The sequence below is a fragment of the Musa acuminata genome, chromosome BXJ1-3 (genome assembly GCF_036884655.1).
Source record: "Musa acuminata AAA Group cultivar baxijiao chromosome BXJ1-3, Cavendish_Baxijiao_AAA, whole genome shotgun sequence".
Lineage (NCBI taxonomy): Eukaryota > Viridiplantae > Streptophyta > Magnoliopsida > Zingiberales > Musaceae > Musa > Musa acuminata.
This window is the reverse complement of record NC_088329.1, coordinates 9,115,772-9,143,045: the sequence shown is the minus strand read 5'-3', so window position 1 is coordinate 9,143,045 and position 27,274 is coordinate 9,115,772. Positions and strand designations below refer to the sequence as shown.

General features: G+C 40.8%; 5 protein-coding genes and 1 long non-coding RNA gene across 10 annotated transcripts; 2 read left to right on the top strand and 4 right to left on the bottom strand.

Annotated features, from left to right (window-relative positions):
* The first annotated feature begins 330 nt into the window (after positions 1-330).
* Positions 331-2,493, top strand: LOC135583259 (probable serine/threonine-protein kinase PBL19). Of its 3 annotated transcripts, none has more exons than XM_065123637.1 (5): positions 331-468; positions 608-1,059; positions 1,264-1,515; positions 1,640-1,762; positions 1,852-2,493. In XM_065123637.1, exons 2-5 carry the CDS (start codon positions 673-675, stop codon positions 2,242-2,244), a joined length of 1,155 nt encoding a protein of 384 aa, XP_064979709.1. In that variant the 5' UTR covers positions 331-468; positions 608-672; the 3' UTR covers positions 2,245-2,493. The 3 variants fall into 3 exon arrangements, with proteins under 3 accessions (XP_064979709.1, XP_064979714.1, XP_064979704.1); XM_065123642.1 differs by having other exon boundaries at positions 344-503; XM_065123632.1 differs by having other exon boundaries at positions 344-1,059.
* Positions 2,494-3,039: 546 nt separating this feature from the next.
* On the bottom strand, positions 3,040-3,658 carry LOC135636985 (uncharacterized). The gene is made up of 2 exons (XR_010496124.1): positions 3,487-3,658; positions 3,040-3,409 (listed from the first exon to the last, which is right to left on the bottom strand). It is a non-coding gene; the product is annotated as an uncharacterized LOC135636985 (long non-coding RNA).
* Positions 3,659-7,622: 3,964 nt separating this feature from the next.
* LOC135636979 (BOI-related E3 ubiquitin-protein ligase 1-like) lies at positions 7,623-9,211 on the bottom strand. The gene is made up of 4 exons (XM_065149253.1): positions 9,019-9,211; positions 8,824-8,906; positions 8,419-8,753; positions 7,623-8,316 (listed from the first exon to the last, which is right to left on the bottom strand). The coding sequence occupies exons 1-4, from the start codon at positions 9,063-9,065 to the stop codon at positions 7,807-7,809; spliced, it is 975 nt and encodes a 324-aa protein (XP_065005325.1). The 5' UTR covers positions 9,066-9,211; the 3' UTR covers positions 7,623-7,806.
* A 1,874-nt stretch (positions 9,212-11,085) lies between these two features.
* On the bottom strand, positions 11,086-15,544 carry LOC135621980 (probable inactive purple acid phosphatase 29). The gene is made up of 4 exons (XM_065123607.1): positions 15,155-15,544; positions 13,162-13,553; positions 12,372-12,822; positions 11,086-11,541 (listed from the first exon to the last, which is right to left on the bottom strand). The coding sequence occupies exons 1-4, from the start codon at positions 15,492-15,494 to the stop codon at positions 11,510-11,512; spliced, it is 1,215 nt and encodes a 404-aa protein (XP_064979679.1). The 5' UTR covers positions 15,495-15,544; the 3' UTR covers positions 11,086-11,509.
* Positions 15,545-16,230: 686 nt separating this feature from the next.
* Positions 16,231-20,800, top strand: LOC135583253 (uncharacterized). 3 transcript variants are annotated; one of them, XM_065123620.1, is made up of 3 exons: positions 16,257-16,360; positions 17,637-18,038; positions 19,956-20,800. In XM_065123620.1, exon 3 carries the CDS (start codon positions 19,962-19,964, stop codon positions 20,499-20,501), a length of 540 nt encoding a protein of 179 aa, XP_064979692.1. In that variant the 5' UTR covers positions 16,257-16,360; positions 17,637-18,038; positions 19,956-19,961; the 3' UTR covers positions 20,502-20,800. The 3 variants fall into 3 exon arrangements, with proteins under 3 accessions (XP_064979685.1, XP_064979692.1, XP_064979698.1); XM_065123626.1 differs by lacking the exon at positions 16,257-16,360 and having other exon boundaries at positions 17,652-17,674; positions 17,779-18,038; XM_065123613.1 differs by lacking the exon at positions 17,637-18,038 and having other exon boundaries at positions 16,231-16,360.
* Positions 20,801-21,064: 264 nt separating this feature from the next.
* On the bottom strand, positions 21,065-26,741 carry LOC103977999 (histone deacetylase complex subunit SAP18). Its single transcript, XM_009393693.3, has 7 exons — positions 26,589-26,741; positions 24,023-24,142; positions 22,198-22,230; positions 21,890-22,000; positions 21,714-21,809; positions 21,395-21,469; positions 21,065-21,308 (listed from the first exon to the last, which is right to left on the bottom strand). Exons 2-7 carry the CDS (start codon positions 24,131-24,133, stop codon positions 21,276-21,278), a joined length of 459 nt encoding a protein of 152 aa, XP_009391968.1. The 5' UTR covers positions 24,134-24,142; positions 26,589-26,741; the 3' UTR covers positions 21,065-21,275.
* Positions 26,742-27,274: the final 533 nt, after the last annotated feature.

The following is a 27,274-nucleotide window of genomic DNA, read 5'->3' as shown; positions in this document are numbered from 1 at the left end:
CGAGGGAGACCCAGGCACAGAAGTCCAAGTGTTGCAATTCGTGGAATTGCGTTCCCCACGCCATGAAGATTCAATCAATCCCTTTTAATGGACAGGTGAAGCTGTCTCGTTTCTCTTTCAGATGGGACTCGAGACTCGTCAGAAGACTCCACCCCATGTTTGATGGAGAGAGAGAAAGCGCTGAAGACCAAGGAGAGAAAAGTATGCAATCATACTCACGTATCTTTGCACACAGAGAGAGAGAGAGAGAGAGGACGGCTACTATAGTTGTTTATATCCATGGAGAGAAAGCCGAGGTGTCCATGATCCTGAAGCAAGAAGCGTGTGGGTGGAAGGAAAGGAGGCACCCACGGAAGCATGAAGCGTCATACTTGCTTCCCACCTGATGCCAGTTCTTCTTCCCCTGTCAACGGACTTGTTTGACACACCTTCTCAGTTATCACGCACAAGGTTCCCTTGAAAGTTCCAGTACGCCTCCCCATCCTCGTCGTCTTCCTTGAATGGTTACTTTTTCTCTGTTCTGATCATATTCCCGCCGTGTTATCTTTGCTTCGACCTCCTCTCCTTAACTCCAATCTACCTGATTCCGCACACGCTTTCTCTGTAGCCCTTATCCGGGTTCTTGTATATTTGACGGACGGCGAATTCTAGAGCTTCTCCGAGTACCAAGACATGGCATGCTTTGGCTCCTTCAGGAAGAAGCCGAAGGGTGCACCGGAGAGGAACAGCTCCCCGGCCGTGACCTCCGCGACCACTACTGCCTCGAGCAGCAGCAGCACCAGCCGGTCCGATGGTTCCGCTGCCAGAAAGCATTCAAGCATATCTGCCGGCTCTACCACGTCGCAAAAGAGCATTACGGATTTGTACGAGGAGAGGGCTCACAAACTGCATCTTTTCACGTTCGATGAACTGAGGAACGCTACCAATGACTTCAGCAGAATGAATAAGATTGGGGAAGGTGGGTTTGGAAGTGTCTACAAGGGATACATCCGACATCCAAACGGAAGAGGTGGCCGGACGTTGGTGGCGATAAAGAAGCTGAACCAGAAAGGCTTGCAGGTATCTGTCGCTACCTGTCCGACTATTTTACCCTCTCCTGTGAGCATACTCAATTCGATCCTTACCGTAGAAGCAAGTAACAATCACCCAATGTGTGTTCTCGAGGATAATTGCCAAAGGGTGATTAAATGTATCTTCCGACACATGCAATGTCTTTCTTCATATATTACGAACGAGTGCTAATAATCTTCTTTACCCACATAGGGGCATAAGCAATGGTTGGCAGAAGTCCAATTTCTTGGGGTTTTTGAACACCCAAGTCTTGTGAAACTTGTCGGGTACTGTGCCAAAGATGGTGAAAGAGGGATTGAGAGGCTGTTGGTGTATGAGTACATGCCTAACAAGAGCTTGGAAGACCATCTGTTCAACAGGGCTTACCCTGCTCTTCCCTGGAATTTGAGGCTGCAGATAGCTTTGGGCGTGGCAGAAGGGTTAGCATATCTGCATGAAGAACAGGTTCAGTTCTTGTCTCATCCTTCACGTAAATGATCAAATTTGCACCCTTTTCTTAAGGAAATTAGCGGAGACTGTGAGAGAAGCATGTTATTTTTGCATCAATCTGCTCTACATATATTGGCAGGTGATATATCGGGATTTCAAAGCATCAAATGTGTTGTTAGATAAGGAGTTCAACCCAAAACTCTCCGACTTCGGCTTAGCACGAGAAGGACCGACTGCGGGACGATCTCATGTGACTACAGCGGTACGTGTACTTCGTCAAAGACACTATCGCTATGTGTCTTTTGAACATAGAGCTCATGCTTCCTTCCATCACTCGTTGGAGTCGAACAGGTGGTGGGCACTTACGGATATGCAGCTCCAGACTACGTCGAGACGGGGCATCTCACAGTCAAGAGCGACGTTTGGAGCTTCGGGGTGGTTCTCTACGAGATCCTTACGGGCAGGCGTTCGCTGGAGAGGAATCGGCCACCAAACGAGCAGAAGCTGTTGGACTGGGTAAGGCAAAACCCCGTGGAGACCTGGAGGTTCAGCTTGATCATGGACCCGAGACTGCGAAGCGAGTTCTCGCTCGGAGCTGCACGCGAGATAGCCAAGCTGGCCAACAGTTGCCTCGCCAAGAATCCTAAGGAGCGTCCGTCGATGAGCGAAGTGGTAGAGTGCTTGAGAAGAGCCGCAACTGATTCAAACAGGAGGAGAACCGATGCAGTATCCTCGACGAGGTAATGAGAAAGACGTCGAGCTTTGGAAGTGTCAACTTTTCCCTTCATGTGTCTCCTCTGTGTGCAGTAACCAAGTGAGAGAGCTGCATTTTGCTCGTAGACAAATGCAGCTTTAATCTTCGCATAGATCTTGGCATGCTCTCGTCTTACAGCAAGCCATGTGATCGAGTCGAACAAGAAAAAGGCAAAGATTTATCTTGTTTGGACATTGGTCCAATCATTTAAATGATCAAATCTAGAAACTGTTAGATTATGTGATCCTTTATAATTAAATAAAATATATAATAAAATTAATTAATTTTTTATGATCAATAGAAAGGAAGTTAATATTATAATAAGATTACTTAGGGGATGATGCCCTCGATGGGAGTAAATCTCTTAATAACTTATCATAAATCCTCTATTCTAATTTATAAATAGATAGAATCTCTAAAAGTTAAACACAAATATCCTCGATGGTGACTTTATGATAAGATTATAATTTCTCTCTTTATGATAAGATTATAAATAGATAGAATCTCTAAAAGTTAAACACAAATATCCTCGATGGTGACTTTATGATAAGTTAAACACAAATATCCTTGAGAGATTATAATTTCTCTCTTAACCTCGATGGTGACTTTACAGTCACACAAATATCCTTTTTTAGATTGTATCAAAAGTTACGTATCGTAAAACCGATCTATTATTATTTAATTTTAATTATAACGGTAAAAGATTATTTTCGTATTACATATAATATTTTACATATTTTATACTTACAGAAACCAGTTGAAAACAGAATTATTACACTGTGAGATGCTAATTAATCTCCTCTTCTTTCGATCGAGAAAAAGAAACGATATCAGAAGCGTAACTCTCACTCCTAGATCAAGAAACCCTGAAATTTTCTACATGATCTCCCACACACACTCGAAATCTAGTTCGAGAAGCACGGAGGTGTTTGGCCATCAGCTGATAGCAACGACCGCTGCGTCGGTCCCGAAGCGGTTCTCCTCGCACAGCTGGAAGCCATGATCAAGCTCGGCTTACGCTTCGCGGAGAAGGCCTGCTGCGTGGACGACGCAGAAGGAGAAGCACTATAAGAAGCCACGCGATCCTTCTCCAGAGCCTCGTCCATATCCATTTGCTCCCGCCGGCACTCCCTGCTGCAGAACGGCGTGCCACCCCTACAGCGCATGAAATCGATCACTCCCACGAACGAGGGGGAAGCAGAGAGAACTGAATGGAACGAAGCATGTCGAACCTGTACATGAAGATGTCTTCGTTGCCGGCTATGGGCTTCTTGCAGAGAAAGCAGGCGTCATGGAAGTGGTGGTGCGGAGCCTCTTCGTCGACGACGACGGAGAATAACTCGGGAGACGACATACCTGGAACAGGCTCGGCTCAGGTAGCGGATGGGAGACGCTGGTGGCTGCTCGTGGAGGTTTATAGAAGCGCCACACAAAACTGCGGGTGGGTTGAAGCAGAAAGCGTGAATCCATTGGCTGGGAGAGGTCACTCTCATCAGTGTTCCGACCCTACTGCTTCTGGAAACCTTATCTTTCCTAACAACTGTTCGAGTCCCGTGCTCTGCTGCCGCTTGCGCTTACAGCAGAAATATGCGCACTTAGCAAAAGTTGATTGGATGGAATCAATATCATTTTACCTAAGAAAAATCTCAATTGATTGGACATTTATCTAATGGCACCCCTAATTACTTTTTACTCGGGTGCTATTTTTTTATCACTACGAAGAAAATACTCTTTATCCTGTTTTCAAAAAGTTGAAGTTATTATTATTATTATTATTATTATTATTATTATTATTATTATTATTATTATTATTATTATTATTATTATTATTATTATTATTATTTTATAAAATTTAAATTAAATAAAATAATTATTTTATTAAAATTTCACATACAAAGGGGCTGAATTCATTTTCAAAGGGTTTTTATATTTTTATAAAAATGCAAGCATTCACAGAGAACTTACCATAAGCTATACCACCTAGCAAAATAAAGCATAGAATGAAAAAATAATATCATAAGAGTTTTAGATAGAAGCTATAAGTACAATAGTATATTTGTTAAATCGCTTTCATAATATAAGAAAAAATATCCTATGTGGTATAATTGAATAGAAAACCATATGTAAGTCACTTAAATGTATCTTATTGTTGCATACTTTCATGTTCTTACAAAAAAAAAAAATTTTTGATGACAAAAGTATTAAATACATATTTATGCTGTATAATAATGAAGCAAAAGGTTTAAGACCTTATGATCTTATAATTAAAAAATTAATTAAAAATTAAAAATATTATTTTTAATGAACAAAAGGTTTAAAATCCTAAAGCAGTTGAAATTCCAATAATTGTAGAAGCAAAAATCGATGAGGCACATGATACATTACCTATTATTAACACTTCACTTGAACCTTCTCATATTTTAAATAATTCTAATTTAAGTGATTTTAGTTATATTAAAATATATTAAAAAAATTTATAGTCTCTTCACAGATATATTAGTATGATGATTTTGCATGTTTTCCTTTGGAATATATCAATCTGTATTTATTTTGAAGTTATAGCTCAAAAAGAAGAATGGATGCAAGTAATGATATCTAACTATAAGCTATTTTAAAAAATAATAGTTGGAAGTTGATAAATTTGCATTCAAGGAAAGAAGCAATTGGTGGGTGTATAAGTCAAAATTTAATGTTGATCACTCACATTATTCAGTTGCTAAGGGGTATGCTCAAATTTCTTCTGCAACTTATTATGTGATTGCTAGAATTAATATAATTAGAATATGATTAACATTAACAAAAAATTATAGGTTTATCAATTTGATATTAAATCAAATTTCTTGAATGAAAAATTATAAAAGGAGATTTATGTAAGTAAGATGAAGGATTCAAAAATAAAGGATAAGAAGATAAAGTCTACAAATTAAATAAGGTACTATATGATTTAACACAAGCACTAAGGGGATGGTAGAACACAATTGATAAGTATTTTCTTCAAGATAAATTTTAAAGAAAATTAAGTGAGTCAACTTTATATATAAAAATCAAATATATAAAAATTCTTATTATCTATTTGTATATGAATGGTATGATTTATACTAAAAATTCATTAGAAATGCTTATTGAATTTTTTTAAAAAATATCATATCAAAATTTGAAATGACTGATATGGGGCTTTTATATTATTTTCTAAGAATCAAAATTATTTAAGATACAAATTAAATTTATTTGTGCTAAGAAAAATATGTTAAAAAATTGTTAAAATTATTTTATATGATAACTTATAAATCATTTAATGAATGCAAATGATAAACTTAAGTTAGATAATAGAGTTAAAATAATATATAAGAAACAATATATAAATTTAATTAGAGAGTAAATTTATCTCACGCATTTAAGGTCGAATGTTATATTTGTAGTTAGTTTGTTATCCAAATTCATTATAATTAGGTAAAAGATTTTAAATTATATTCTCATACTAATAGTGGTTAGACTAATTTTGCAAATGATATAAAAAAGCTTCAGTACTTAGCCTTAGATAATGGGTGATTTTATATATTGTTCTTTTAAGCTATGAGGTGGAGTATGTTGCAACTACAAATATGATATGTTAAACAATTTGGCTTCAAAGAATTCTAATAACTTTTTTAAAAAAAAAAGATGGACCAAGTATAATCTATTGTGATAATAAATTTACCACTACAACTACTAAAATCCTATCTTCCATAGGAGCATCAAACATATTGAAAAATCACATCACTTCATTCATGAGCTAGTCGGAGAAATTAAAATGGACAATTACAACACCAAAGATCAACTTTTTGATATCTTTACAAAAGTCTTAGTGAATTTTTTTTTAATTTTTTTTCTCAAGACAACTTTAAATTAAATATATTTTGAATCACGACGGTGTTATAAAATTAATTCAAATAGTTAAGATTAAATACAATAAAGGATAAGAATTTAGATTAAGATAAATAGATAAGTGGTTGATTTATGGGTGCATGGAATAAGGATGAGGAGATTTGTTGAGCTATGATTGATTTTTTTATTGTTTAAAAAAATTATACTTTTATCATTATAGCTAATATAAATGTGTACCCTTATACCAGTCCAAGGCATTATAGAGTAGAAGTACTCATCATTTCTTCCCTTTCTCTTTGAAGCTCTACAGAAAGCTAGCACATCCTCCATTGATCGTTCTTACCTTCGCCCATTACAAGCAGTGGTATGTATCACATCTGACCCTTGCTCCAATTGTCGCCTCCTCCTCCATTCCTCATCCACGTCATTGAGCTTTGCTCCAAGTCTTAGAAGATGATCATCCTTGATGAGCTATCTACGGGTTATCCACTAACACGCCAACTAATGGGTTTGGTGTAGCCAACTCAGTGGCCCACTGGGTTAGGCCCACCTTACCTTTAACGATGCTGACACTGTTGGACTAAGCTATTGGGCTATGTCGAGACTGTTGCCCTTGATTATGTTCATGATCTTGAGTCATGAAGTAGGGAGAAGGGAGAGAAGAAGATGAGTAATGGGGAAGGGTGGGTGAGAGGGGAGGAGGGAGGAAAAGGAGATGAAGAATGAAAAAGAGAAAAAGGGGGAAAGGGGAATGGCGAAGGAAAAAGAGAAAAAGGGGAAAAAAGGGGAAAAGGGGAAGGGAGGAGGTGGCAAGAGCAAAGCAAAGGGGAGAGGCATCAATATGGTCGATCGATGGAGGATGAAAAGTATTTTTGTCAAAGTCACGGAAAAAAGTGTTCCTAAGGTAAAAACGAAAATATCATTGTGTAAAAGCTTAATAGTAGAAAGAGAAATTTGTTGACTTACAATTTCTAATATTCTAGTTGGAGAAATAATCACAATTTAAGTTTAAAGTTTAAATCAGTTGTGTCAAATGTTCTTTAACACTCATCACAGTCGATGTATGAAAATTATGTTGTCACTTCAAGTGTCCCAAAACCGACTCTGAGGTCAGACCGTTATAAACCGTTGTAAATGCTTGTTGCGGTTTCGGGGAACCGTTACAAAACGAAACGGTTCTCAAGGACTACTGTACGAACACGTTACGCATTCTAAAACCGCCACGAACACTACGAACGAGCGTACATGTACGGTGATCACGCAGCTCCACCGCACGATCACGATCACGATCGCACGGACCACACGTCCCCATCATCGGACCAAACGGACCACCCACGGAAGAATACGAAAGCATCTGTTACGGTGCGGTGCACGACCTCTTAACTGCGCTAACCGAAAGCTGACGCGTGGCGCGTGTGCTGTCACCCAACAGAACCGTACGAACAGGACGTCACGGTTACGCTCACTGCCCATTTCATGTTGGCATGCAACAACCGAATACACATAAGAAACGAACGATATTATAGCTAAAATTTCCATTCATTTAGAAAAATTACAAAAGGGGACAGAGAAGAGACGAGAAGTGTAATATTCTATATGTGATAATTTTCTTTTTATTCTTTTTTAATTTGGACGGCATTTGATGTGCCGCGATTTTGGAGTGAAGAGGTGATGATAAGGCGATTGCGTTAAGAGAAGGCCACGTGGACGATTCTGGTGCTGACGCGCCCGCAGGCGGGGCAAGAAGCCGCGGCGCCGGCCGCCGCGCAGTCGACACAGAGGCAGAGGTGGCGGCATGGGAGCACCACCACCGCGGCCGTGTTCCGCCGCCGGCAAGCGCGGCAGGATCCTGGAGCCATGTCGACGCACGTGGCGGAGCCGGCGTCGTTAGCCGCCGCAGTGCCACCGCTCTCGCCCTCCCTCTCTCGGGCGACCGCGGCCGCCTCCTCTGCCTGCTGAAGCTGTGCATGGAGGGCAACGGCATGGGATTGGGCGGCTGCGGCCTTGCCCCGCCACGCCAGGGACTCGGCTTTCAGGCGGGCCAGTCGTTCCTCCAGCTCGGCGCGGTGCCGCAAGGCCTGCTCCACCTCCGCTTCCTTGGCCCTTATCCTCCGCCGCGCCGCAGCCGCCGCGGCACTCACAAGAGTCCGACAATGTGATCGCCATTTCCCGGCCAATGTGCTCTGGAGGAGTTCTCCCTGCCGTATCGGTAATAGCGAAAGAAGCCACCTATGTTAGTTTCTTCTACTCACGGGAACAGAGGAAGGTAAACCAAATGGGAAAGGAGCGACGACGAGCACCTGCTCGCTGAGGAAACCATCGATTTCATCCTGGCACCGGGTGAGGTGCGGAGCGAGTTCCTCGAAGAGGGCGGGGGGAGAGGGACGAACATGATTCATGGTGCACTGCTTCTGCTGGGCTCCGAAGGCGAGTTGGAGGCCGGTGGAGACGAAAGGAGTAGTGGATTTCGATGGAAACTGAGCGAGGCTAATATACGTCGGCGAAAGACTATTTGATTGCAAGAACAAGAGATTACTGATATCAGTATTCTGCGCTGTAGTTGGCCCGTTGGCCATGGAAACCGCTGTTACTCGCGTCTCCTCTCTCGCTCGCTTCCTTGGATTCACAGCCCCTCCTGTTCCACCACGAAATATTTCAACGATTAGGGACAGGGAAAGGCAAAAGAAGAGAAAATTTGACCCGACCTGTCTCGGTGAACACAAGGGTCGAGGAGTCTAAGAATCCCTGCAGGCCCTGGGACAAATCGATGCCCGTCGTCTCCTCGCCTCTGCGCGCAACCCGCAGCCGTAAATCCCCCAAAAGATTAAAACTTTCAGGCGGGGAAAGCAAAAAAGTTGGGATCTTTGGAACATAAACAACAAAAAGGAAACAAGAATTACCCGTTGACAAGTATGACACCGGATGGGTACTGCGCTTGAATCGCCATGTCACTTGCACCAGTCCACAGAGAGAGAGAGAGAGAAGAAGAAGAAGAAGAAGAAGCAGAATTAAGGAAACTTCAATGTGGTGCTTTGTGTTCTGTAACGCTTTCGTCTCGTCCGATGTAGTCGTCAGAAGCGAAGCGAACAGAGCGCGACGGAGAGAGAGAGAGAGAGATGCGGTGGAGACGAAGGAAGGAGTCCAAAAGAACGGGCCGTGGGCTTCTCGATCGACGAGACGCAACGCGCTCGCGGTCGATGCGTTCGCGACGACACACGCACGCCCGTTGTGTTAATATAATCAATGGCTTGCCTCGATTGCGGATTCCGATGCCGTTTTTGTTGCGAAACATGGAAAGGATTGAGAATAGATTAAGCCACAAAGATGATGATTCGGGGAATGCAGGCACTCGCTGCAGTTATTGGAGAGATATATGGGATTCTATCCCCGCTGCTGTTGACTTGTGCCTCCTTGTTTATTCTTTTCCACCTTTGGCTTTCCCTGTTGAGAGGCTCACAATCTTCTTGGGGTTTGGATCGGCCTAAATTAACTTCTCCGACAGCTACACTTGTTGGGAATACTATTAGATTGGCCCTCCCTCCCTAATTTTGCTTCTGGAAGAAAATAATCAACTAGATTCTCAATCTTGACGAATTAGAACTCCAACTTGTTTAGTATTAGTCAAGAGATGATAATTGGATTTTGTGGTTATATTTTACATGATCTACGATAAACAAGCAATTAAAGAAAAATCTTATTGGATTTGATTAATTCAAGTTTTACATGATCCACGATAAACTGCAATTAAACAAGCAGTTTCAAGTCCCTTATCATCTAATTAATTCGCCATGACCACAAATACAATGCTGTCAAATCAGTTGAGAAACAAGTTTTTCTTTTTAATCATCATGGCCACTCCTGATTTGATAAACATGTTCTTTTAAACATAATTTTTTGCTACATTAATCGGACGTGCATCATTTAAGTAGCAATATACTAACCACACAATTAATGATAATATGTTAAGTTGTATTTGGTAACGATAGATTCTTATTGGTTGGAAAATAAGAGAATGACCTTATAAATGTCAGAGTGATCATTGGCAAAACTTTCTCTCGAGTCTGTGTGTTTAAAGCGAAAAAGATAAATAATGAAATGAATCTTAAAAAGGATAAAATTGTTTGGATCACACAGTCTGACCCTTATATTCGTATGAGAAACAATAGAGCAGAGGAGGCATTCACTGTAACAGAACCAAACAAACCATAACAGATGAAGCAAAAAGTATGTAGGGCGATAAGACATTACCAACACATCCAATGCTTTTGAGACCAGGAGAAGCCGTGAAACAAAGGGTAATAGGTGATTGATTGATTGATTGATTCCAGGTCTTTCCTTATCATCCAGGAGGCCGCGAGAGAGGGGGATGACTGCGACGAAAGACAGAGGGGAGGGGGAAAGAGAGAGAGAGAGAGAGAGAGAGAGAGGCGGGCGTGACGGTGACTAGTCTCGCCGCTCGCGATTAGGAGGAGAAGAAGGGAAATAGGGAAGATGTAGAGGGCATCTACGTCTATTACAATGGAGTATTTTAGAAATATAAAATAAAATAAAATAAGATGGTAAATAATAAAAAAGAGATTTAGTATAAAAAAAAAAGAAAAGAAAATGGAAGTTACGATCGTACAAGCAGGAGCGAGGCAGGTGGGTGAGTGCTGCCGTGTCACGTACTCCTCGGCCGTGATGCATCTCCTTTCTCATGTCTATCGAGTGTCCGATGATGATGCCATTTATTGGGCGTCTCACATCAAAGCCACCAAGGCAGGCAATAATCCTCACCCAGCATTCTAAACATGTTCCAAGAACATTATATCGAGATAAAGACCGTGTAATTCTGAGCTGCTGAACAATGAATCCGAAGAAACATTAATCGGTAAACGAGTGCTACGAGCAGGATTTACCTGTCAAAATTATATTATCGGTAAACTTCAATAGGTTGACGCAAGGGAAAGTGCAAAAGAAAAGAAAAATGGGGAAGAAATTGTCATCATCATTTCATCAATAACGTTGGATCACAACAAGTTAACCACTGGAAAATTTCCAAGGATAATTCTTAATTATCACACAACGGATGCTCTCATTTTATGCAAGCATTAGACAGACAAAGAGATGCAAGCAACATAGATAGCCATCACAGATCAAGAAAAGGAAGGAGGTAGTTTGTGCCATCTTCCATCAGATTGTATCTTAACTAGTGACTAGATGACACAAGTCAAAAACATTATACTCCGGGAGGCAGTATACCTGCCTATATAATTTCCATCTGCTTATTCTGTATATGAAAGAGTGTTCTTGATCATGGCCAGAAATACGGATGGGAGACTTGTTTCGTTCACCGACCACGACCAGCAACTCCTAATCTTCTTCTGCAAATTATCTTGCAAGCAATCCTTCTCAATTTTTAGTACTTCTCTTCCTGCGCCTCCCTAAGCATGCCAATACAAGAGAAAGAACATAACATTATTGGTTTTTTTTCACAAAATTCCCTCCTAAGCTCCATGCCAAACAAACTTAAGATGGAACTGTTCGAACATTTCAATATATTCCAGGAAACAAACATGTTTTCCGACAGTTAAGCAAGTATAATGTAGGCCAAATACCCACAAGTTAATTCATGCCACCACCATCAAGACTTAGGATAAGTTAGTTGATTTGTTTTTGCAACCAAAAGATGAAGCACTTACACATACCCACTTGAGAGAATTAAGGAGAGGTTCAAAAACTTCAGGAAACTCCCTCAGTACTGGGATGTGGTGGTCATGCAGTGCGTTAATACATATATAAAAAAATTACAATTGCATGCTTACAAGAAAAATGATCAGATCTGGATACATTATTTAGGCAATCTGGTGCTTTCATGGATTTGATGAAACTTAGGCCTCTTACCGGATACAGTCTCTTTTAGCTTAATATTTTATTCTTTGTCCAAATTATTTTTCTATAATTTGATCTACTTCAACAAGGAAAGGAGGGGTGACAGAGTTTTATTTTTACAGTTTGACAAACGTCTTCTTTGCCAAAGAAGGTAAAGAAAGAAAATATATTGGTTCTTCTACACTTCATGCGATATCATAACCAAATGTCACAGAGCAAATAATCCTAAAAATATTAAGTGTTGGAAATTTATGAGATTTCTATCAATCACTGGCAAATTCAGGTCCAAAACCACAATTTGAGTGGCTACTGTATCATATAGCAAGATCTATTATCTATCTTTTAGGCAGTAAGTATCATGAGTGGAGGAAGAGTCGCTTACCATTATTTCCCTTGCTCCAAAGGACTTGAGAATCGATGGTGGAAAGGTTCTGATCATCCAGGCGTTTCCATGTCTTTATTGATTTCACTCCTTGCCACTCACCATCCACTGTCTTCTCTAGATATGCCGACACCACCCTTGCTCTTCTTGACCACCCAGCCTTCCCATAGGCATGGTAACCAAAGCCACCAGCATAGCAGAGTTGAATTCCAGTCAGCTTTCCACAGAAGTCATTCAGGTGATCATGCCCGGTGAAAACAGCTTTGACATCACCGGCTTCAACCATTGTCGCAAAAAACCCTGAATTTATGGATGCAGAACTGATCCCCTCCTGCCTTACCCCAGTAAAATTGGAAGCATCAAAACTGCTGTATTCTGGCAATGGGATGTGGAAGTACACAAGGCCAGGTGCAGCATTCTTTTGTGCCTCTGGCTTGCTCATATACTCTTTCTGCACGATATCACAATGCTCAAATGTGTAAGTGCATGCTGTAAAAGAATTATTTTAATTTTTTTCTTTTATTTTTTTTGAATAATAAGCTGAAAAACAGTGTCATCTAGAGGAAATTTCCTCTTAATTCAATTACGTGTAGTGCACAAGGAATCAATGAAAATTAAATTCCATTCTAACATGAGATACTTCAGGAATTTTTATGCATTGGACAGTTATTATGAGTGAGACCTTGACTGCATAGTATAGATTTGTGAGTACAACATCCATCAAGTGTGGGAATCATTATACCATACAAATATTCTTAAATGATTGAGGAAGACCATTTGCTTAGAGTACCTGCAAGCGGGAGGAGGTTCGCTCAAACCAAAGTTGCTGAGAGGGCTTGATCCACCCATACCCAGGGATTGAGGGAACCATAGAATAATCACCACTGTCGAGGAAGTAGAGATTGAGCACTGATTTGTTGGCCAAAGATGAGCCCTCGGACCCATATACCTCCAAATTATAGTTACCAAAGCCATCAATATCAGTGCCATCCGGGTTGAGCCTTGACAGAGTATGGCGCATTCTGACGATGTGGCGCATCACACCCTCACGCGATAAGGTGGATTCCTGGTCATGGTTACCCAGAACCGCTGCCCATGGGAGTTCGAGAGTGACTGCTGGTGCAAATGCCATGTCCAGTGACTTTGCTGCATCAGTAGCATCAAAGCCAAATATGTTGTCACCTGTTCCAACAAGAGTCAATATATCAAAACCTAATGCAACAATATCCCCTCGGTGATTTTACAGTAGTCCCAAAACCATAGAAAATTAGGCAACAAACGAATTGATAATACAAAGCGGATGACTTATACTAAATGATTTAACAGGCTGAAAAGTTGTAGTTTTTTTTCCTTTTTTTACAAGAGTGCCACACTCTATTACACAGTTAATGCTATCAGAACCTGTATCTGAAATCTTTTACCATGGAAAAAGGTTTGCAACTATAGATTCACCAACTCCCAGCAAAGATATATAACTAATTCCATGTTAAAATGTATTATACAACCCACAGTAAATGGAAACAAGACCGTAACCTCCATCTATATTTCTAATAGAGAAGCTTAGCATGAATAATGTATTTCTTTTTTGAACTTCTCCGAAGCAAGTCAAGATAATATATTCATATACAAAGGTGTGTTTCTGTACCTGAGTGTGTACAATGCTTCAAATATGTCGGCATTGTGTTAATTTGTATCTTTTTTCACATATTTGACACCATACAGGAGATCATAATCAAACTTACCCAGGTCATACATAGTCTAAATTTAGTTGGCTTCTACACTGCCTCTATATGGTTGGTATTGGATGAAAATTGCATTTCGTGGAGGCTTATAAACCAGATAGCTTGGTCAATGTGAACCTGACCCTTCTAATAATTGTGTCAAGTCCCTAAAACATGATCCATCTAGTACATGGATATTTAAAACTGATTTTCTTGAGCCATATAAATGATAATTCACTACATGGATTCGCCTGTGCATGATCCAATAATAACAATTTGATTGATATTGATCCGTTAATAACGCAACGCAATCTTACCCATTTAGGCAACCCAAGAACGACATGATTAGAACCCAAATATGACATTCATAGCATGCTTAATCCTATTATAATCAGGCCAATTCAAGTTAAGTTTAGATGTTTGTATCCCAAGTCCGATTGTGTATTGATTAACCAAGTTAAATGTGTCAGTCCATCAAGGACCAAACACATTTAAGTCCAACCAGAACCTACCAACCATGTCCTGTTGCCAACATTTACAGCAGTAAGATGCTATAGACAAAGTTTAAAGTCACATTTATGATTGTACAATGGTATGTTTATGGCATTAAACCATTTCAAGGATGCCGAAAATTCCATGAGCAATCCACTTGTCAAAGCTGTCGAGGGCATATTAAAGCAGAATGGAGCTCCATTCACATCCTTGATTCGTTTCATACTCATCATCCACCTCTATCCTTCAAGATTAAATGTCCAGTGGTCCCTCTGATAATAGCCAATTCCTACTTTCCCAATAGCTATTTGCTTGCGGCTGTCGGCATGAACTGAAGTCAGCTAATATACCAAATTGGTGGTCCTAACACGGCCCTAATCAAAATTGTAGGACAATGTCATTATCTGACTACAGTACAATCTCAACCAATGCGCAATCATCACCCCTGAATCGGTCACTTCCTTTCTTGAGATCTCAAACACTCAATACCAAGAGACTTAATCGATCAAAGCAAAACCCAAAGTATGAAAAGGAAAATAAGGGGAAAATGTTGGGGCTGAATGATCGTACCCGTGAAGACGACGAGATCGGGGCGCTCGGCGCGGATGACGCGGTAGACGAAGGCGGTGGTGTTGAGATCGGAGCAGGTGGCGGTCTGGTTGGGGAAGACGTCGAGGCAGCCCGTCGATCTGCCGTCAGCGTAGTGCATGTCCGCCACCTGCAGAATCTTGAACTCACCCCGCCTCCCTCCACTGAAGCGGAGGCCGCCGGGCGTCGCCGCAGCACCACCTTCCCCTCTTCTCTGAAGAGCAGATCGCTCTTCTCGGGAATCCACGGAGACATCGGCAGCAGCGGCGGCGAGGATTAGGAGGAGAAGGGAGGAGGAGAAGAGCAGCGAGAAGGAATCCATCGCGCTTTCACGCACGCAACAGACACACGAGCGTCTCGAGAGGGGGATAAATAAGCAATCCAAAGAACGATCCACCTCCTTCTCATCGTCATCCTCATCATGTTGACTTCGAAGACGCGATGGCCCCACAGCCGCAATGTCGCGTCATCGTGACTCGTTCCCCTGTCGAGTCAACCCGGGAAGAAAACCTCCTCCTTGGAACGCTCACGAGGGCCCCACGTCACCCCTGGAGCTGCGTGAACGCTGGCGGATCAAAGCAACGGACACAGAGTGAATCACCGACCATCAAGTTTGTGAGCGCTGACATCAACCGGGCCGGTTTCAGGGATGAGCCAATCCTGCAGTGAACAGTGCTTTTGAGACGCGTAGCCTGCTACTGTGGAGGCGTGTGGTCCAGCTCGTCCAATGATTTCAATGGGAATAAATGAGGAAGCAACCACCTCAGTGGCTCAAATTTAATACATTTAAGTCGGAACGGAACAAAGCATATTTTAAATTACGTGTCCTCTCTAAGCACTGACGTCAACACGATCGTTTGTTTCATTTGGAAGACTGAGAAACCAATTCCCCCCTGACTAAGTCAACCAATCTGACCTCGTTAGAATAAATGAGGAATCAACTCTCATCTGACTGTCAGTTTGTACATTAATAGGCCCAAGACAATTGTGGGCTAAAGGAAGCCCACAAATGCACAAGTTGATCAGTTCTTTCCTTCGGATATGGGCCGAGTGAGGGCACACTCTAAGCCCAGTGCTGTCTAAGTAAGTCGCACGGCCTAATCGAGCCTTTCTTCCCCGTCTCTCCGAGGGTTTGGTGGTACGAGCTTCTTCCGGTCGTCGGCGAGACCAAGGAGCGCAAGAATCAAGGTACGTTTGTCTCCACGTTTAACGATACAAGAGGGATTTTCCGATGTTCTTAATCTCGATGTGTTATATGAGGATCACTTGGCGTCTCTAGTTGCTTCCTTAATGAGTCGGAGAAGCAAGATATCTCTGGGGGACCTGATCTCCTAAGACGGGCTACATTCATAGCTCGGATCTTCGGGATGCGTCCTTCTGATCGTGTCCATTTCGCATTATGAATCGGAAGCACATTTTTGGTCAAGAAACAGTTTATATCGAAGGACTGCGTGAAATGGGTTCCTGTTCTTCCAGCAGTGGAGGACCTTGATCGAATTCTATATCGATCATGCTTGGGTTGATCTGGTTTTGACTCAATACCATGATCTTTCATGTTTGCCTAGAAGGAACAATGGATGAAGAAGTTAGCAACTCTTTTACCATTCACTAATTCCTCTCATGATAACATTACTAGTTTGGTAGGTTTTACAATTTAGTAATTATTTGAGTCAAATTGGCTAGGGATCAGATTGGCCAAAAAGAGTCTGGTTTAATTTTAGCAAACCCACAATGTCAGAAAACCAAGGTTGATCTAGTTTCCTGTTCTTCGAGCAATGGAGGACCATCGATTTCTATATCGATCATGCTTCGTTGATCTGGCTTTGACTCAATACCATGATCTTTCATGTTTTCCTAGAAGGAACAATGGATGAAGAAATTAGCAACTCGTTTACCATTCACTAATTACTCTCATGATAACATTACTAGTTTGGTAGGTTTTACGTTTTAGTAATTATTTGAGTTAAATTGGCTTGGGATCAGATTGGCCAAAAAGAGTCTGGTTTAATTTTAGCAAACCCACTATGTCGGAAAACCAACGTTTTGGTCTAGCAGGTTTCCAATGTCTTATTCTTATGGTTTATAGAATTTTTTACTAATTATGGGAACCGTGCCTTCAATATTTTCTTGAAGTGCCATACTTCCAATTTATGGTGCACAAGCTACCCAGAGGGATTATGCATCTGCCAGAAGTGTGGACCACTTGGAGCTTGACCTTGTTCATTGTCAAGTCCTAAGTCCCTTAGCAGATATGCCACTTGTGGCATTTAAGAATTCTACTGATATAGAAGTTGAAGTATCGTCATGCAATGCTCTCAGTTTAGTTTGTTTGATGTCCTATACTTAATGTGGAGATGCACCTTGTAGCCTAAGTTTTGTCCTTAAAATTGTAGCAAAAGGTATCAGATCAATAGATTTGTTTGTCACATATGCTTGTCAATCCTAAGAACTTCAAAGCTTGCAGCTGATCTAACTGATGCTGGGAACTCCATCGAAAGAGAGGTATTCATGAAATGAAGGATTATATTGACAGCCTCAAATATGCACCACTTGATTCAGGAAACTGTATTATGCACTATGTTGCCTCATTCACTTGACTGCGCTAGGGTTTTGCACATCGTAAGAAGCCCAAATCAAGAAAATTCAGTGGGACATGGACAATGTAAAGAACAAAAACCATCCCTCAAGCAATCAAAGGAATTTCATCTGATATCAAGATATTTTGTGCAAGAAGCTGGTGAACTATCATTACCATTGGAGATTCATGCTGGTTAACATGCTTCTCCTTCTAAAAGAACAAACCAGGAGAGCTTGAATTAAGAACTCCTTCTGTTAAGGATAGCCTTCAAGTTCGCCGAAAGCAAATGTACGTCCCTCTTATGTTTACGGTTGATTTATGTGGTTTGCAAGTTACATCTTGGTGCTGATGAAAAGGATTTTCCTAATCTGGCAGAAAATTATATTTCAATTTTCTTCAAAGCAAAACCAGGAATATTGTAAAAAAAAAAGAGCATGGCAGCAACTATAGAGATCATCAGACATAGCTGATGTATCATGTGTGATTGGGTCGTTCATGGCAGCCATGATGGGAAATTATTTTGATTACAATCTAGTTTTTATACGATTTATGGCGGGGAAAAATCTGTGTTGGGTTTACAGGTTTACTGATAACTGATGGCTTGATTTTTTTAAAAATATAATATTCTCTCATGAGTAACTATAGGTGGGAAGAGGTGACTGTCTTTTAATTCTGATTGTCAAGGGGAAGATGGAACTCATGAATCAGAATATGATAATCAAGTTTTTTGTTAATCATTTGATATAATTGATCGTCATTTTTTTGTTACCTTAGTAATATGTTCCATTGATGATGTTGATGCAAGCATATTGTATTAGGTCACTCTATTTATTTTTATCCCATAACAAATGACAGTCATGTAGTTTACATGTTCACTCCTGAATGTATAATTAATTATTTGAATACAAGCAAGGATTGTAAACTCAAGTATTGGTACCATGGGTCATGGCTAAGATTGGTACATTTCTCTTGGCATCACAATGCATGGCAACATGCCAACCAATTCAAACCAATTAAATTTCTTATAATGTGTTATGCCTGTAATGTGGAATAAGACCAGTTTCTCAGGTGAGCCATACGCTAAGCCCTTAGATTCAGTCCTTTTATACAAGTGTCTTTTCTCCAAGGTTTCTTGTCTGTCGTAGAAGTTTTGTTGATGAGCACTTGGATGCTCACCTAGACGCTTGGGCAAGGCAAGGCAAGGAATTAGCACCTCTAATTGTTCTGGATGAGCGAATTGAAGTGAGCGTTGCCTAGGCGCATGCTCGAGCTTAATTGTTGGGCAACTCGAGCGTGTGCTTGCCTTGCCCCAACACCTCGAATTGGTACAAGGCAAATTGAAGCAAGTGTGACCTTGGCATGTGCTTGATTTAAAGCCTTCCCCCGTAGACCTTGTCTCATTTTGGAGGATTGGGTTCGATGAAGTTGGTTCGATTGAACCCCTTTCAACTAAGTAAAGCCTTCCCCCGTAGGCCTTGTCGACGTTGTCTTGCTCCAATGATTGAACTTGGCGGCCCTAGGCTCGTTGTCACCGTGGAAACCTTGCCCTAGCCAGATCCCTTTTGTGAGTGAAGGAAACCTAATCCATGTGATCAGCAATCCTTTTCCCTGTGCATGCAAAGGCGACCAATGGTCGGAATTTATTCCCAAGGCAACCCTCTAGGCGGTGCCTCCCCTCTCGCAAATGGTGGTACCTCCTCTCACCCCCTCCTGGTGATGCGCCTCTCGCTTTTGCTTCCCCTTTGGTATCGCTCTCCCTCTTTCTCCTCCTTCGCCAACCCTACCGAGCCTCCCCGATTTTACCCCTTCCTCCTCCTCTGTTATCGCCCTCGCTGAGCCTCGGTTGACAGCCCTCTCCTTCATGCTTCGCCCCCCTCTCCTTCCCTCCCATTGTCACTCTCTTTTTCTCCTCCATTGCCCCTCGTTAAGCCTCCTGGGTAGCTCCCCTCCGCCTCCTCCTTAATGCTTGTGCCCTTGATGGGACTTTGTATGGGAGTCATTTTTAATTTAATGATCATATTTTTTTCCTTATTTATATTTTTTATAATTTTAATATTCGTGAGACTCTCGTTTCGCTCGAGCAAGTGTCTAAGCCAGCATATAGTGCACGGAGCATTTTGGCGCCTAGCACCTTTGACTACATTAATTTTTTTTTATTTATGAAAACATATTTTGAAATTTGAACTTTTGAATGTTCTGTTGCAGTCAGAAATGGTGGATGCATATACAATTCAGATAAGTTCGAACTTAATCAATCAACTAGCCGGTGGTGAAAACAAAGTGAAGAAGAAAACCAAGAAACCCAAGGCAAGGGTCTCAGAGGAACCACATCAGCCTCAAAGCAATGTGAATCCAGCTCCTGGCACACAAAAGAGCAGCCCAAGTGGGGCATGGCCGCCGCTTCAGCCTCCTGTGTTCTTCGCAGCACCCCCTCCACCCCCAGTTGTGATCTCAGAGTTGGAAGCTATCCGTTCAGTCCTAGAGGAGAGTGAAAGAAGAGTGGAGAAACTGGAAAAGCAGGGAGATAAGATGATTCAGGAGCTGACTCAGAGAGCAAAGGAGCTGCGGGACAAGGAGTTCAAGCTGCCCTATCAAAATCCCACCCCCTGTACAGCTGAGAGAGAGGCTTGCGTAAACTGTTACAAGGAACATGAGACAGATCCTCTGAAATGTGCCCGAGTGGTGAATATCTTTGCCCGCTGTGCTCGTCAGGCAAGACTCCAAGGCCAATTTAACAGTACAAAAGAATAGGATGGATATTAAAGCTTAATGAGAAATGTGTGCCATGGGGTCTTGTGGTTCCTTCAGTATAATGTGTCTTAAGATTCAATAATCAGGACCAAACAACCAAGTTGCTATTCGCATGTCCCCATTTATCTGATACGCTTTTCCATTCTGCATTCGTTTGGGGACCTCCGAGTGTGTGTACAACTTGAGATATGCAATGCCTGCTTGCATTTTATTCTTCTGCTGAAAAATTTTGGCAAAATCGTGGATGTAAAGAGACTTTTGTTCCAAACATACTTCTTAACGCTTTTGTCTTCTGGCTATGAATGGTTACCCTCCCTCCATGGTGCAATAGTTTTTTTTTTCTTTTTTTAAATATTGAAGCAAATGATGATGAAAGCAGTAGTCAAATAAGTCTGTCTTCCTGCTAATCTCTCTCACGTTCATCTTGAGCTCTTAGGCATCTATCTGGCTCTGTTTTGCATTGACATTGTTATTCATGTTGAGATGGTAAACTAAAAACATGCTGTGGGATCCAAAGTAGGAAACCAGGAAATGAGATGGCGAACAAAGATCACTTGAGCACATAAACCAACCACCGAATACGTTTTTGAAGCTTAACAAATTTGGAAGCATTCTTACACGTTAGCATTTTGTACAGCTACAACAGCTGGAAGAAGAGTTCAATAGCAGCCCTATCACCCTACCTTATTCTTCCCACTCCCTAAGTCGTAGTAGATAGTTGCCGGGCCAATCACATCACACACAGGTATCCACTCCGGCCAAACAATCTCTCCTCTACAGGATGGCAACACTCAAATAGTCTCCAATCTTCACAATAAGAGGATGTCAATAGATTAGTCAACGCTGTGGGGGCAAATTGCAAGCGGTGCCAGAATACTCAGTCAGCCACTTACCTGGAAGCCAAGTTCAGCTAGCGTCTTTGCATCATCCAGTCGTCTCCCGTTTCCATGTGAATAGGTCATACCCACCTTCAATGTCAACAAGTAATCCCTTTTTAGCAATTAACAGCATCAAAATGTACTGCTCGGACAAGTACTAACAATCTACAGTCGTTCAATACAAAGGAATCTGGAGAAAAATTATCAGGGTGGTGCACTTCAAACACAACGACAAAAGAAATAGCTTCTGATGAAAGAAAACAGTGTAACAACAGAAGATTATAAAGTTCAACAATAACTAAGTTTATTCTAAATAAAGAGACAGCTTCCCTACCGGCCTCACCACAAAACGGCCATTCTTGTCCGGGTACACAAAAGCAAATGAGAGCTTAGCATCTCTTTTCCTTGCTTCCTGAGAAACCTCTTTGACCTATGAAATGACAGAAATTTTGGTAAAAATATTCCAAGAGTTTTGCACTATGAAAAGGAGGACTTCTGAGAAACCGTTACCAGGTCAGTAAGTTCTCGAAGTGTAGCATCCTTCCATGTATAAATCTGGACCTCATCTTTTGGTTCCTTTCCTCTCACCGCAAAGTCTTCAGCTGGATGGTGCCCACCAACCTGTCAGAGTCACAAGTAGTCACACCACAACATTATACAGCAATATTAAGCAAAGTTCTTCCATCATAAGGATATAATCAGATGTATTTTTCAATACAAACGAATTTGAATACATGAGCTACAAATCAGGTTTGTGAGAGGCCACATCACTCCTGAAAATTTTCAACATCTACAAAAGTTACCAAACGCATACACACCTTAGTGAATACTCGAAGCAAAAGAGGGCAAGTCTGCAATTTCAAGAAGAAATATGTTAGTACAACACTTAGTAAGAATATAACTTGAATCAGAAAGGAAGTGACATTTCAAAGGAAAATATCACTATGCTCAAATCTAAGTATAAAATTAAATGCAGGTGTCAAAAATTAAAACCAAACAAACAGACAAAAATATCCAACCCTACATTAAGAACATTTTTGTTAGATACTAATCTAACAACTTCTTCTCAATCAAAAAGCTGAAATGAAGATCTTATAGTCTAATGCTTCCTATTTGCATGGGACAGAAGTCCAACGTCAAGTTCTCTTGTTCTACAAAAAATATAATGAAAGAGAAACTGGCATTTAGATTGGAGTGGGACAAAACCATTGCTAGAGCAATTAAGATAAAAGCATTTACTACTGAATCAATGTAAATCAATCAAGAAAACATTAATTGGTGAGATATTTTTCAATAGTAGATTATAGCTGAATTGGATTAGTTCTGAATAAAGAGAGATTCTATAAACTGATCATAATTGGAGTAGAAAACCAAAGCTAGACCAACACAAGAGAAAGGAAAATGAGTTGACTGCTGACCATGATCCATAAATATAGTACTTATGCGGATGGTCTACTTTGTGATGTTCACAACAATGGAATGATTAAGCTAGGTTACAATCTAAGCAGCTACTTACTTCGATATACCTATAATTCTTGCAATCAAGCAATCAACGGTTTATTGAATTAGATATAATGGAACACATGAAGTTAGTAGCAGGAATCCTGCATAAGCACTAGATCATCCCCTTCAGAATCTGTGGTTCGGAAGTTTTGTAGGAACCAAGTTTCTAATATTCAAAACCATGATATCGTAGTAATTGTAATATTTATCTACTGATATTTGAAAGATATTGATATCGTGGTAAGCAGATCCAAATCCATCCCACGCAATTGCTATGAACTCTAATCAACCAACAAATTAAAAAGGAGAAGGAGTCAAGTGACCATCCAAGGAAAGCATGCTACAAAGGTGGGTGTTGCAATATGGTCATATGCAGACCAATTTTGACCATGGAAGGTGTTGCTGCAAATTACTAACATGGTAGGTTAAGACCCTAGTAAGTTTTGTGCTGGACATGTGCAGCGCAGAATCATGCAGCAAAAAGAAATAGCACAAAATATAACTAATAAGGACCAAATATGAGGTTATAAGTGAATGAAAAACAGCCAGAAAGGTGACAGTGTGAAAATTACTTAAATGTTAGGTGAATTAGGAAATCATAAACGAGCAGGAAAAAGAAAGATATATAGAATCAGCCAGCCACAATAGAACCCTGCTTTGATCAATTTAAACCACTGTGAATTGTAAATACCTCATAGTTATAAGCAAACTTTTAGGTCACAAAATGTAATTCTATTACTTTTTTTGCAATTATAATTTTAGGACAACATTCAAAGAAAGCTTTTGGTTTCCTTTCTGCCTTCCATTCTCTTTGGCCAGAATCAGAGGGGTCTAATATAATTCTCCCTACTAGAAGTACTTTTTGGTAATTTAACAGCTAATTCGCATCCCAGTAATCTTTCTATTTACCCTTTTCAATTTTCAGGCCAAAGAATATATCTATAGTTCTTTTGTTTTTGGTTTCTTAGGCAACATAAAATTGTATACAAGAAAGAACCATGAGCAACAATAAGAATACAAAGGAAAGGAGAATCAAAATTTGAAATAAAACAATTAATTGTCAGATGCTACTTCTAATTTTCAGATTCACAAAGTGAAAAAGAGAGGAAAAGATATCACGATGAAATGGAAGAGGTGTACCTTCTCACGATCTATGGGTTCACGTGAGCGAGCTGTTGGGGGAGGACCTCTGGGTTGAGGAAGTGGTCCAGGTCTAGCTTGTCTATTCTGTGCTTCGACAACTCCAGCCATTTTCAACCTCTATGGTAAAATTAGAACAAAGAGGTACAGTGTATAAAGCCACATGATATTAAAAACAAATCCTCAGAGGAGACAGAAATTAAATCAAGTGATGGAGCAAAAAAGTACTCACAGATGAAATGAGGGTAACAACAGCAAACTCAAGATAATAAAATAAGCAATAATTTTCAAAGAAATTAGCTCATGCTTAGTAAAGCTATGAACTTATACGGAGTTCTATTCACAAATGTTGTAGTAAGTCTTTTCCGACGCAACAGCTCATGGCAAACAAGAAAATAAAAATTCACAAGAAACTAGACCAGAATAGATCAAAATAAATCTTCGAGAGCGAGGTACTGTCATAACGGCAACTTGAATGATCATGGAACCAAATATCAAAAGAAACTGTGTTTTCGACTAAACATGAGCGATAGAGAAGGATCATAGATGTCTCTCTACAGAAACTACTCAGTATGTGCAAATTAATGACCTTCAAGTCTCCAGATGCTCACTAATCTCATATTGAACATTAAAGAACATCATATAGATGCTTGAGGTAAAAGGTCATTAGTGAAAAATAATAGAACACTAGTGACAAAGAATATTATACTAGAGAGGGAAAGAAGGATTGCTTGTTTCTTCATTATATAATGACCGTCGCTAGTTTTTCTTTCTCTAGTTGCATATATGGTTGTGTACATGCAGAAAAGAAAACCAGACAGACAACAAAAAATTGCTTTGGCAGCAACCTCACGGCAGCTGCAAGGTTCCGAAGCCTCTCGATGTACATGATCTAAAATGCAGCAACCGTGTCAACTCAGCTCAGTCATGAGTGCACACTAGACCAAAGATGAATTTGAATAGATGCCTAGAGGTTGGCTAGGACAAAACCTCAAAATGTAATTGTACACCTTGTTGCACTTATGTGGCCCTTCGGAAGTAAAGACCAGGGTCTAATGCAATAAAATGACACCACAAAACCTTGCTATACATAAAAGCAGCATACTGCCTGTTGGTCATGAGAAAGATTTTTGTGGGCCTTATAGCATAACATAACACAAAGAAAAGCCTCTGAATCCACATATTTGAAATCAACAATGAAGCCAAGTAACAGATGCTTAATTGTCACCACTAGATATTATTACCCAATTCTGGTATTATTCATAAAGTAACTCCTCAAATGTAAGAAGGATAAAACAATAGGCATATTGATGAACAGCTAGAAAAATGTATTCTTTTAAATTGCAATTGTTATACAGTTAATATTATTCTCTCTTGATAGCTAAGCTAATGAGCACAGACAAACAAGGTGTAAAGCCAACGTGAAAGTCGACTGAATATTGAAGATGTAAGAGCATGATCTTGATTGAGGAAAAGCAATGAAGCTGCAATAATACGGTAGCCAAGAGGCCTGTTTTTGTTGGAGTCAAGAATCTTCTTAATGATAACCAATAACCACAAACCAGAAAATCAAACTCCAGATCTGTTTTATTTCAGGCATGCCATTCTAGATGAAGTTGTGATTCCAGAAAAAGAATAAATGTAAAATAATCATTTATGAGAATAAAATATTACACAAAACTAAAATCAAATTCTAGACTGATATAAAGCATTACCAATATAAACTATACAGGACCATAGGCTCTGCAGATGGGAAAACAAGTCAGAACAATGATAAAAGAACATTCAGATAAAATGCAATCCTCCATTATAAACAATCTTGATCTAGTTTCCTTTCTTGACTTTGGGACACCGAAAGCACCATACTAATATGGATCTTAAATAAATCATGTATTACGTTTATCGAATCGACTAGTCTATCTCAATGGAATATCATGTGTGAGATATGGAACCTAATCCAAGATGCTTCAAGGCATCGTATCCTTTTCGAATGAAAAATGGGGCATTCTGTTGCATGCTGACAAAGATTCTTGTTGTACTAAGATCGTAGGATACCAGTTTAAAGATATCATCCTTCAAGAAACAACGTCGTATCGCCTTAAGAGCTCGTTCTCTTAATGGAATCCTTCCAAGCTCGTCAGAAACCAGAAGACAAGGCAACGACGGCAGAGAAAGCCAAAAGCAAACCCTAGACGTATATATCGTCTCCATGGTCCCTACCCTCTCAATCAGTTTTGCCCAACTCGACACGCAAAGAGAAGAAAGCCCACCACAAGGTTCAAGATTCTTTCATCCCCGTCCTCTCCTACCCTCTCAAAACCTCTTTTCCCAAACTCGATAGGCAAACAAAAGAAAAGCCCTAATCAAGGTCCATTTTCCCAAGCAAGACTGCCGTTTACGCTCACACTTTGTGGATTGAAGGCGTTGAAAGGCGCAAGAACACATTTCCTTCTCTGAAAGGAGGTAGAGAAGCTCGATCGCTCAGAGAACCACTAATGCGAGCCCGATCGGCGTCGCGAAGACACCGCCGATGCGATCCAAGAGAGGACAAGAGGAGGGAGGATACCTTCGAAGCGTGCACCTTCGAAACGGGAGAAGCGGATGGCGACGGCCAACGGTGGAAACCGCAGTTCGACTGGACTCCGGTGACGGCGGATGGGCTTCCCAAGCGCAATGGCTGCCGCAACAAAAGGTCTCGGAGACCTTTAGTTAGGGCGAGCCGTCAAAGTTGCGGGTCGGATGCTTGAGAAACTATAATTCGCGACCCGTTAACGATACGGGTCGGATGGATGCCTTTCCTTTAGGGAATAGAATTAATTATAAACGCTATCCAAAGACTTAGTTGGTAATATTTAAATAATGAGAAGATAGCTTTCAGTCTATCATATGAACAAAGAGAACAGTCGAAGCAACTCATCACTCTGAGATAGAGATAGCTCGTTGCAATTGTGCCTTGCAAACCATCACTCTGAGAGGAGAGGCCGAGTACATGCCACGGTATTGCAGCCTCCTCAGCCGTCTCCATGGCCGAGGACAGCTTCTTGATTGGCTCGATAAGACGCAGATCGCCATCAGACCATGCGTTATGATCATCGTCCATCTCATGAACACTCTTCGTTAAGCATTTGCACCAGGAGACAAGTCCTCACTTCGTCCGCCGGGAAGTCAAGGCGACCAACGTGCTTGTTGGTGCAGACTCTTAGATACTAGACGGCGTGAGCCACCTGACGACGGGAGCGAAGAGGGGTGAGC